Source organism: Antedon bifida, chromosome 4 (assembly GCF_963402885.1).
Source record: "Antedon bifida chromosome 4, ecAntBifi1.1, whole genome shotgun sequence".
Taxonomy (NCBI): domain Eukaryota; kingdom Metazoa; phylum Echinodermata; class Crinoidea; order Comatulida; family Antedonidae; genus Antedon; species Antedon bifida.
Window position 1 is genome coordinate 31862586 of NC_136229.1, and position 12627 is coordinate 31875212.

Genomic DNA, 12627 nt, shown 5'->3' on the forward strand with positions numbered 1-12627 from the left:
AATCAATTTAACAATGCCCTGCGCATCGATAAATGGCGTACAAGATTTGAAAATGGCTAGATTATTTCAACCTAATCCGTAATTAAAATGTTTTTTCAATTTTGTTTCAGTATTTTAGTTTGTAAGACAAATGTTCTTAATAATTCATATATGTTATGTTCTTAAGATAATGGAAAGTATGCACCATACATGCCGCAAAATCTACCAGTTCTTTACAGAAGAATATGAGATTTTTTAAACATATACATTTGTTTGTTCTATCATAAGTTTTGTTTTCCGGGAAAATATCCAGTTATCTAAATAAAAGGCAGAGATATACTGACAATTAATTGATTATAAATGGTCTAAGTCAGAATGCGAAAAACTCGAGATTCGAACCTGGAACGTTTTGTTTGATATACAGATCCTACAACTAAGACCACTTTTCTATTTTTTCAAATCTACATTTATATATTTTACAGCTGTATGAAATTTTATTGATTTATGTATCAATATGTTTAGTCCCCAAAACATACTTTACTTATTCCAGATTCCACCGGAATTTTGTTTGTAAAGAAAAGTTGTCGATCTTGTTGTCGAAGGTCATCCTATTATCTTAATACATAATAATTTCCTTATTGCAATTTTCCGTTTTGCTACAACATATTTAGAGGTGTAAAAATAACAAATGCCGTCATGTTTTCCATTCCATTCTGTTGTTTTTTCATGTGTCATGTGATTTAGATTATGAAATTTGGTTGTTTCACTGTTTCAGATGTTTTTATTTATGATCCATTGTGTTATAGGCGTTTCACTGATTCAGACGTATGTTGAACATTCTCGAATGAAATCTAAATAATCAAATCTACCATATTTACAGACATTTTAAAATGGCGTCGTCATGGATTTGTTTTTTCGTTTACCTATTTATTGCAGGTGGAAATGTTTATGGAGAAGATGTAACGCGTTACATAAATGGTGGGAATGAGAAGGTGGATTGTTTTCGGCTGGAAAATGATACTTGTGAGATCAAAATGACAATTAAAAGTAAAGAGGGAGACAAAACCATCACTGGTGAACAACTGATTGCTCGTGTTAAGAAGAATAACATTTTTGTTGTAAACTTTAAAATTCATAAATATATTGTTTATGATAAAATTTTTGATGACACGTTACTTTTTTCTAAATTTAAGTGGGCTGACATTCGTGTAGGAGCGATTGTGATGACCTATCCAAATAGCTACGAAATTCTGTCTTTGACGACAATACAACTAAAAGAGATAACAGTGGATTTGACATATCCTAATGATTGTGATCTGTCCATAAATTACATATTAGTATTCGTTCTGAAAACGATACCAAGAAATCTTAGTGAAAGCGGTTTTTTTTGTTTCGTAAACAGTATATCGTACAACCCATTCACTACATCAATTTGTTTAAACTTAAACGTAGATGATGGACGTGTTTGCAAAGTATCGTTACATTATTTTTTGCGTCAATATATTGTTGCAATCTGCTGTACAGTATTGTTATTCTGTCCCTTGTTAATCGGTGTGTTGTTAAAGAATCCCCATCGCAAACTTTGTGTAAATACACACACAGAAAAATCAAGATTGGCTTTAGATTCTCCGTTACCTGTAGGTGCAATGTACGGCATCTTACATTGGGGTAATACGCATGCATGTATACTAAGCATTCGTGTTTTTATGTTGTGTGTGTTAATTTATTATTTAAATGGTGTCGACAATGCCATAATTAAAGGGTATAACAACTGGTATTGGTGGAAGTATATCTCTATAAGGTATGTCCAGATCTGTTCATTGCTGATCATTACTATTCGTCCGGCAACACTGTCTGTTTTCAACGATGGCTCCGACTGTGGATTAGATTTTGACAGCAACCGGTACACATGTCTGTACCGTCAAATGTTGAATCGAATTAAAATTGTGATCAATCGTAAGATTTGGAGAGACAGGCCATTTGCTGATATCACTTCGAACAGTTCAATGATACGTTTTCGTTTTATATATCTTATTATTGACATTTTAGTTTCTGTATTTCGTCTGCTAAGGTATATATTTCCACTATCTTACTTCACTATAGAACCAATACTATCTATCTTTAAATGTTCACACGACCAACAATTTTGTATGCTATTGAAAATTGTACGTGCATTTTTGTTAACAACTTTTGTGGTATGTATATCAGTTCAGGTAATGAACATTGCCTACTTTCTTATGCATATGATTGTTCTGACAGCTATTGGTATAGTAACCAACTACGACAAAGAAGCTGTTTTACGAGCTATTACATTCCTCTTCTTTTGTTGGTATATTCTAAGTAGCGTTAAAGAATATTACAACTCATACGCTGCACTTTGGCGTACCGTAGTCGATGCAGGAGAGGCCTGGCAGTCGGGTCATGATAAACGCGATTTATACGATTTGATTAATAATGAACTAGATAATCAAAGGCATAACGTCCCTGTAATATCCAAACCGCTCGTTATCTACACGGATTTGGTTCCAACACTTCCAGAAACACTGTTCTTTCACGTCATCAATAAATGCAAACAGACGAGTGTTCAGAAAGCAAAGTTTATTTTGTGGAACGCCATTGTTGGCATTTTCTTTTTAATCGCTTGCTCTACGATTGTTACAGCTAATGTTGATTTTGAGAAATATAGTGACGTTAGTAAGTCTATAATAACATTGGTAATGGGGGCGTTTCCTAAATTACTATCAATATTGTTTACAACTCAATATAGCTCAAAACAAGAAGCTGAAAAGAACCGCATTTGGAACGAAGTGTTCATTTACGCAGAAATGAATGGATACACAAGAGATGGCCACGGCAAAAAAGAAGAGGAAAATGGTGAGAACCTGATACTAATGTAACAATACACACAAATGGTCCAAGGCCCTCCTAATAACAATAATAATTAGCCCAAGAAAGCCGTGTTTAACAACCCAGAAAATGGTCTTGTGTGCGCATCGTCCACATTATGCCAGCTGGTGAGCGCACATGAAAAGATGCAATAACGAGAATAAATAACATTTTGTGAAAGATACCTACTGAACTAAATCACATAATGATTGGAGATGCATGCGTCACTTGACCCGCATTAGAATGAAAGGTTAATAATTAAAGTCGTGGAACAATACGACATTAGAAAGCGAAAGTAAATGTATACCAATATTGTAAATAGTTGTTCCTGTTTTTATGATGAATAATACTGTAGAGTTTTGTATGTTATTACATGTCATTAGGCCTATTATAACCGTATAGTATTTCGTTCCGTTCGAAATAGTATTTTGTTCCATTCGAAATAGTATTTTGTTCCGTTCGAAATAGTATTTTGTTCCGTTCGACAATAGTATTGTTGCAGTAAATCGATAATGCCTAAACCTACTTTTAGTATACCGTGAAGCAAACTCATAATTACAATGAACCTATGGGCCACCGTATATCCGGGATTGCCACCTTTGAGAAGATAGAATCCAATATCGGCTAGTTGATTATTTCCTGATTTGAACTAATAACAGTCTTAAGGAAGTCGTCTAAAAGGGCGTGGAAACAAAGTACAGTCGTGGAGCTATTCTAACATGTGCGGGTTTGAATAAAGAGTACTGTTGGTGTAGTAAACGTAATTCTTTATTACTGATCCTGATTACATTAAAGGTAAGAATAATTTTACTGTGAAGAATTTCCTGTGATTTTTTACTTTGAATGGTACCGTATAATAACATTGAACCAGGGAGAACATCTCCCTGATTGAACCAAGCGACATGAACCTATCATAGTACTGCATCAGGCCTACAATCGCATCATAGTTAACTATTGTGGTGTATAGATAGTACTGTTACTCCGTAGGCCTTGAGTCTCAGATGATCTACAATGGACAGACAATAATTATATAATCTATCAATTAGTATAGACGTGAAGTTAATTGTTCTAGATTGATTTATGCAGACTTCATTTATATTATTCATTTATTTATTATTATTATTATTATTATTATTATTATTATTATATTAGTAGAGTATGAAGTCTAACTTAGTAACCCAAATGGACAAATAGAAGATTTAAGAAAGTTGAAGTCGAATACAGCCATTTTATGAATAGGGATCAAATTTACAAATCAATAACGTAAACCACAAGATACATTTTTCATAATACCATTTAGGTCAAATCAAGTTAACATTATTATTTTCCCCAATTACAAAATGTATAATGTATAATATAATATTTGTGGAATTGTGAAATTATTTAAATTATACATTTCAGGAATTAAATTAGAAAACAACGGAGAAGAACTGGGACAATGGCGTCTAAATTAGGTAATCACAAATTTATACTGTATTTAAATAATCTTATAATAATAATAATATTTTAGATATCTTGTTTTGTAATATGGAACAACATTTTATTCACCACTTACAACATGCTTCCCTGAATTTGTCAATTTCAGATAATGACTATGATTTCTACATCATAAGTAATAGTGCTGGGTGGGAAGAAAAAGTGATACAAGACTTACAAAGAGAAAACCCAGATGTCAAATGCCTAAGTAGAAACGACAGGACACTAGGCAAATATGAAATAGACAATCTGATAGAACCAGTAAAGAAGTGCAAGAAAGTTGTAGTAGGGTTTACATCTGAACCAGTGACAGACAAACTCAAGTATGTATCGGCAACGGCTATACAGAGAATGTTAGATGACAACACCCTAGACCAGGGTAAACTGATTCTAGTGAAAGTGACTGAGGATGCTGTGATTCCACCATCTTTGGAAACGTTATCTGTGTTTAATGGTTGGGAAGAGGGATTATGCCATAAACTTGTCGGCAATCTTTTAGAGCAAGGTACAGTATGTTTGTTGAAGTCTGTTACTTAGCTAACACTAAAGAAACTTTACGTGCAAGGCTCTTTTTTTTAATTCACCAGCTTTCTACGTAGGTCAAAAAGTATTAAGCAATATTAAAAATGTCACTCATCGCATGTCATGTCAACATTCTTCGAACCTTTCCGAAATTCATCTCGATTAATTGAAGCATGTTGATTGTTTATGTAAAATTGTTCATCAATTTAATTAAATAAGTTCAAAAGTTGATCATGTCTCATGTCTCACTCTAGATATATTGATGATATCAGCAACAGGTCTGCTGCATCATAGTCAAGGTATGTATATGTATAAAAGGCTTGTATATTTTTTCTGAGCACAGCATGAAACCCATACAATTCAAAGTATAATAAATTATATATTGTAGTAAACATAAAGGCTTTAGATGAGCACAGATGGCGAATTGTGGTTTGTACGGTCAACATCACAAAGTTAATGAATGAATAAAAACCGCTATAGAAAAACAGGTATAGAAAATGCTCTCAGAATTCACTAAAATAATATCAATCTTTTTGTATAGCAAAAATAGAAAAGTATCTGATTAAACGACAAGAGAAACTATGTAAGAATGCCTGTAGGTTCACGCCAGCGACGATGAATACTGGATGCAAAGTTGATATTGCCGAATTGTTCACTGAACTGGAACTTGTAAAAGAAAATGACAAAAAGGAGAGACGCCATCTAACAACATTAGAAAATGTGTCAGATATCATAAAATCTAAGCCTGGGTGTAAAGTTCTTATAGATGGTGAGGGTGGTATTGGTAAATCTACTATATTAAGACTCTTAGCATACAACTGGGCTACTGATAAATCTAATAATGCATTTGAAGGTAAGATTGTATTTCCGTTAAATATAAGAGATTTAGAAGAAGATGAGGGTGTGTTAGATCATATTGGAAAACAACTGGATATGGAAGATTTCAATTTAGACACAGACCTTCCAAAAGATCCAAAGTTGATTAAAAGGTTCATTAAGGTAAATGATAAGAAGATTGTTTGGTTGTTGGATGGATTAGATGAATTGAAATCTAATAATAAAAAAATAATTGGTCTTTTCAAAAGGAATGCGTTTGAAAACAGTACTGTGATACTCACATCACGATCAGAAAACATTGATGAATTTAAAAAAGAGTGTAACTTACACATTAGAGTTAACGGGTTTAGTGAAGAGAATATCGGAAAGTATATTGATAAACATTTTGCGTATGTTAAGAGTCCTAGTTTGGGGAGTTCTCTCAAAGTGGAATTGGAGATTGATCAGTATGTTTGGAAACGCAACCACCAAGAGGCATATTCAATGTGCAAAAATCCAATGCTGCTTCTCTCAATCTGTAATATGTGGGAGGAGAGGCAAATTCTTCCACATGATAAAGCAGACCTTTTTAAAGAAATTTTCCGCAGTATTTTGAATCAATTTAACAAACAACAAGAAACATATCGAAAGATTTCTGATTTTGAAGACACTCCATTGGAGTATGTCAATGCTATGGTTTTATTAGGAAAGTGTATGTATAATAGCTTAAAAGTAAATCAACTTTCAATAAACAAAAGAGATCTGAAAGGTAACCGAAGTATGGTTGAAATGGCCCTAAAACTCGGATTTGTTTACAAAGATACACCTATTTCAAAATCCAACTTCGAAGAGATGTTCATGCCTCCGCATAAGTTGATAGTTGAGTCATTGGTAGGATTTTATTTGTATAAGCTGTGTGACAGTCAAGCTACGGAGGGTGAATGCTCAGAAGATACAAAATTATTACTTGCACCATTGGATGAGAATGAATGGGAGGTTATAAGAGAAAGTGAGCATCTAGAAATAGCAAGAGAGTTTACAATTGGTTTTCTTGGTACTGGTGCTGTTAAATTTTTAAAGCATTGGATTACAAACAATCTATCGTCATATCGCTCTCTAATGTATTGTTTAAACTATGTCAAAAAACAACATGAGGTGATTGTGGAAAACACAATAATTGATTACATGGTAGGCAAGAATTTAGAAATAGAAAAATATATGGTGGATATATCGAGCTCTATAAGAATGTTTCTCCGCCATATAACTCCAGATGAACATTTAGATGAAAATGAACATTTCATACATCTCAGTAGGAAACTTCATTGCTTAAAATACACTGTATATGATTTGTATACATTTTGTGATGTAATGACAGCCAACAACAACGGAAAAGTTATTGCGCATATTTTAGGAATAAGTACTAAACTTAGTATTATTCTTAATTTGTCAAGTATTGTTATGAATGAAATGATCAGAGAGTGTTCAAATGTAGGGGGTATAATGGGATTAAGGGTGATTAATATAAGTAATAATAATCTTAGCCACATTAATGGTACTTTACTGGGTGCTTTATTGATTATGTCTCCGAGTTTGAGTGAACTTGATTTGCATAATTGTAGATTAACAGGTGACGTAATGAATAACATGATCATAGAGGTTTGCAATAAAGGAAATAAATTGAATTTAGGGATGCTAAATATCAGTGATAACAATTTCAGCAACATCGATGGTACATTACTTGGTTCATTGTTAATTACTTCCCCAAAACTATGGCATTTTTTCATACGCAATTGCAATCTATCGGGTGACGCTATGAATCATATGGTTAGAGAGTGTTCAGATAGAGGAGTTCAATTAGCATTAGAAATGCTCTTTATTAACGATAATCATTTCCGCAACCTTGATGGGAATTTATTGCGTTCTTTATTGATCATATCACCTAGGCTGTGGAAACTTGACATACAACATTGTAATCTGACAAGTGTTGTGATGAATGATATGATGAGATTTTGTTCTACGCCTAATAGACCAGTTGTTTTAGTATTAACCGCCCTTGATATTAGTGGAAACAATCTTGGCAACATTGATGGTACCTTACTTAGTTCTTTGTTAAGTATATCTTCCAAGCAGCTCGATGAGCTTTGCATGTCTAATTGCAATTTGTTAGGTTTTGTATTTAATGATATGATCAGAAATCTGGCTATTAGGAAAGTTGTATTAGTATTAAATAGGGTTGATATCAGCGGTAATAATCTCCGCAACATTGATGGTACTTTACTGGGTTCTTTCTTAATTATGTCTCCTAAGCTGTGGAGGCTTGACATGCATAATTGCAATCTATCGGGTGATGTTATGAATCAGATGATCAGAGAGTGTTCAAATAGGAGAGTTGAATTAGCATTAGAAATGCTCTTTATTAATGATAATAATTTCAGTGATATTGATGGCACTTTATTGCGTTCTTTATTCACCATTTCTCCCAAGCTGTGGAAACTTGACATGCAACATTGTAATTTGTCGGCCGATGCTAGGAATTATATGAATATGGAGGGTACTCGTAGGGAACTTGAATTAGTTGTTCACAACCGCAAGAAGTGTTGTGATGTGCTGTAATGGTATCCACAAATCGTGGACATCCTCAACAATCTATGTTTAAATCGGAGTTTAAATCGAATGTTTATAAACAATTTGCTATTACATTTGTTACGGGTTTCCCTGGCGATTTCAGAAATGCATTGGTTTTGTTCAAGAAACATTGTTAGTTTATTTATTCTCATAATTTGACCATTTTAAAATATGTTTTTTTCTAACTTATTTTAATATTTAATATTTTTTTTAAATAGTGATATGAAAAAGGGAAACATTTGAATATAAATTGAAATATTCGTATTTTGTGTAACATTATTATGTTTATAGTGTTTGTTTTTTTCATCAAATTGTCAATTAATGCAGGCATTCTTGACGATTTACAAAATATTTTCGTAATTAAAATGAATTTTAAAAACAATCTACAGTAATATCTTATTTTTTCTTGTTACATGTTTTGATATTTAATTGATTAATATGTGTGCAATTATTGTGCGCTGCATCTATGGTATAATGTTAAGAAGGTGAAAAAGACTCCAGTTTAATTGTGTATATTATGTATTTTATATTTAATTGTAATTAAGTGATCAATTTCATTTTGAAAATTTGTATTGAGAAATTTAATAAAAGCACAGCCGTATAAACTTGATCTTTTAATGTAACATTTTTAAAGCAACTGATTTTGATTAAAATATCTTTACACTTTGATAATTACATTTTGCTAACTGCATTGTCACTCATTATTAGTAATGGTGTGTAAAGCTATCACACTTTATGGGACAAACAAAATGTGATGTGCCCATATATGGACATGATGATGTCAAACCACTATCATATTTGGGTATATCTTTATATATCAAGAAAATGATGCAAAAGGGAAATTCTGCTAAAAACGACAAAAGGTAACTTTGAGAAGAAAGAAAAAGCTGCTGCAGAAGATATGCACCTTGAACTTGCTCCACATGATGCTGATAAAACAGCAAATAACCAAAGAATAAAATAGAAATGCTAGTGAACCAGATATAAAAGAGAATGCTGTTGTGATGGATAAGGAAGTAATGCTTTGGCTGAAGATGGAGTTAAACAGAAAAAGGTAGAAATTATCTTTTTTATTTATGTATTTGTGGTTTTTAATCGCGTGCGTGTAACGCGACTCTACAGCTCACTATGTCGGTCGGATGGTTGGGCAGTTCGTCCGTTGGTCGGTCGGTAAACACTAACTCAAATTTGAGCACGCGACTGCAGTCATGTATATGGCCTTGTTGGTTTACATATGCAGAATTTGTTTTGGATAGCAAATTTGAAACCAACTGATGGTCATATTTTGAATTTGCAGTCGAATGTTCTCGTTGTTCAAGCATCCTGTACGAAGGCACTTGTAATCTGATCGTAAGCAAGTGAACATATACTATTTTACATGGTATTCTGTTTTTTTGTTTAGATTACTGGTCAGTGGTTCTAGAATGTTTCCACATTCCTAAATAAGTGTTGAAATTTTGGGCTTCACTGGTTGCAAATCTACATGGAGTATAATGAAATTTACACAAAAATACCACTTCTTTTTTTAAGTCGAAAAATATATTTCTTTTCTAAAATACTCTCTGAAAGATATTGTTCATTCTTGCCTGATGAAAGCTAAGGACAAACGATTTTCGGAATCTATTATGGTAATGACTAAATATATTCCTAAATGTAATCGAATTATAAATATTGAATTTTATAAAAATAAGCTTATTTTAAATCCTATATAAATAATCTCGCTTTTCTATGATGAGTTCAAAATACGCGCACACATTTTCGAACGGTATGAAATCATTCGGAAATTAAATTTGGATATAAAAATAATATTAATATCAAATTATGTAACTAAATGATTCACATCGTTGACTCAATTATTATTGATTGTTTTATTTTATTCCATTAGTATCATGTCACTCAAAGCAAGAAGGACATGTTAACAATTAGAATGTACTGTGTCCACGCAGCGGTTCCAAGTCATTATATTATTGATTAATTATTAGATTGTTAGTTGTTAGCTGCGGAAACAATAGTGATAGGAATTCGACCGTGTATAAACATGATATGCATATATTTTTCCCGTCTGTATTTTCAAGGTCTTAGTCTACACTTCAGACGATGGTTCAAACAAAAACCTTGTAAATGCTTTTAATTTTCATTTTTTGGTTCAATAATTGTAAATTAAGACATATATATTTTTTTTATTTCGTGCTTATGATTTCTGTAGATTATTTATCTGTAATAGTTTATATTTCAGTTAGTATTGGTCTAACATAATACACGCAAATAATATAATCTTTAAATTGATGAAAACTTTAAGTATTGTATTATTTTATAACAATCCTTTGAAATAAACGCAAAATGATTAGACTTAGGCCTACTACTGTATATTGTATAGCATTTAATTTCTCCTGGTCCTGTTATATAAAATACTGTGTATATTTTATAACATTGAATTCTGTATTCTGTTATAGCATTGGATTTCTTTTATTCCTGTTATAATAGTACTGTATACGTTTATAGCATTGGATTTCGTTTATTCCTGTTATAATAGTACTGTATACGTTTATAGCATTGGATTTCGTTTATTCCTGTTATAATAGTACTGTATACGTTTATAGCATTGGATTTCGTTTATTCCTGTTATAATAGTACTGTATACGTTTATAGCATTGCATTTCGTTTATTCCTGTTATAATAGTACTGTATACGTTTATAGCATTGGATTTCGTTTATTCCTGTTATAATAGTACTGTATACGTTTATAGCATTGCATTTCGTTTATTCCTGTTATAATAGTACTGTATACGTTTATAGCATTGCATTTCGTTTATTCCTGTTATAATAGTACTGTATACGTTTATAGCATTGGATTTCGTTTATTCCTGTTATAATAGTACTGTATACGTTTATAGCATTGGATTTCGTTTATTCCTGTTATAATAGTACTGTATACGTTTATAGCATTGGATTTCGTTTATTCCTGTTTCAATAGTACTGTATACGTTTATAGCATTGGATTTCGTTTATTCCTGTTATGATAGTACTGTATACGTTTATAGCATTGGATTTCTTTAATAACATCAAGATGATTTGGAGGTCTGCAAATGCATGAAGTATAAAGATAGATGCATCATGGTTGTCTTTATCATTCCATTTTCAATTTCAATTTAATTTTTATTTCCACAATATAATAACATACATACAGGATAATAAATGCAATGAAGAAATCATGTGGGGGGAGAGTCATATAAGTCAGAAAGACTTTAAGTTTGACCCACCTCAATATATAACATTTAGATCAAGACGAGGACAGTCCTCAAATAAACCAGTTATTATTAGGCTATTATAAGATGGAGCCGTATTGTCCTTACTTTAATCATTCTTTGATAATCAAATCAATCAAGATGATTTCTTCAAATGTCAATTCAGTTATTAAATGAAGTAAAACGATAGAATATATATTATTATGGATCATTAAGGTCTTTACCATTGAATTTCCTTGATGAATTACACCAAGAGGAAATGTCAAATCCGTGATTATTACACGAAGATCTAAGTACTGCTCCAATTTCGTTTTAAAGATCAGGCTCTCCTAATTGGATCATTTATTTTCATCTCGTTTTCTACTAAACCTATTTTGTCATTTGAATAAATATTAATTTAATTTAGTGATATAGTATGTAGTATGTTGCATCTTAGTTTTAAATAGTATCTTAGTTTTTAGTATAGATATCTTAGCTTTTATATAGACTTTAGGATTTTCGCAATATGTGCTTATTTAGCCGATATCAGTATATTATTATGTCTGAGCTCCTCAAACTGATACTGCAAAAGATCAATTATAATCAGTCATTTACTTTTGCAGCTCCATTTCTGTGGAACCAACTTCCAAAACATAATATTAAATCTGCAAATTAATTAAACTCTTTTAAATTATGTCTTAAGACCTTTATCATCAGCTCGGACTTTACCACGTAATTTCATTCATTGCATTGTTGTGTCAATGTGTGCTATACATGATTAATATTGTATTTCCACGTCTTGTATTTGCGAACCTCTGATTCCTATGAGTTGTTTAAAACCTTTTCTGAACTCCCTACGTAAGATCCCATAAACTAATGGGTTATTAGCACTCGACATGAAATGGAAAATAGTCGTAATATTGTTCAGAAGCGACGGGATACTCTCCAAAGAAAATATTTTTATCAATTTTGTTATACTGAATGGTCCAAGACAGATGAAGAAGAGAGCAACCACTAATCCTAAACTGCGTATCGTTTTGGTTTCTTGTAAGCGCATTGTTGATGATAATTTACAAGTAGTTGATTTTAAATCCTGAAC

General features: G+C 32.0%; 1 protein-coding gene across 1 annotated transcript; it reads left to right on the forward strand.

The window, feature by feature from the left end:
- The first annotated feature begins 4243 nt into the window (after window positions 1-4243).
- On the forward strand, window positions 4244-8560 carry LOC144840861 (uncharacterized). The gene is made up of 4 exons (XM_078696920.1): window positions 4244-4319; window positions 4451-4846; window positions 5118-5162; window positions 5405-8560. Exons 1-4 carry the CDS (start codon window positions 4304-4306, stop codon window positions 8290-8292), a joined length of 3345 nt encoding a protein of 1114 aa, XP_078553046.1. The 5' UTR covers window positions 4244-4303; the 3' UTR covers window positions 8293-8560.
- The last annotated feature ends 4067 nt before the right edge of the window (window positions 8561-12627 follow it).

Excerpts from the sequence above, each read along its gene's own strand:
- LOC144840861 (XM_078696920.1), top strand. Across the intron at positions 4,847-5,117 it reads CGGCAATCTTTTAGAGCAAG|ATATATTGATGATATCAGCA; the intron begins GTACAGTATGTT and ends GTCTCACTCTAG. Across the intron at positions 5,163-5,404 it reads TCTGCTGCATCATAGTCAAG|CAAAAATAGAAAAGTATCTG; the intron begins GTATGTATATGT and ends CTTTTTGTATAG.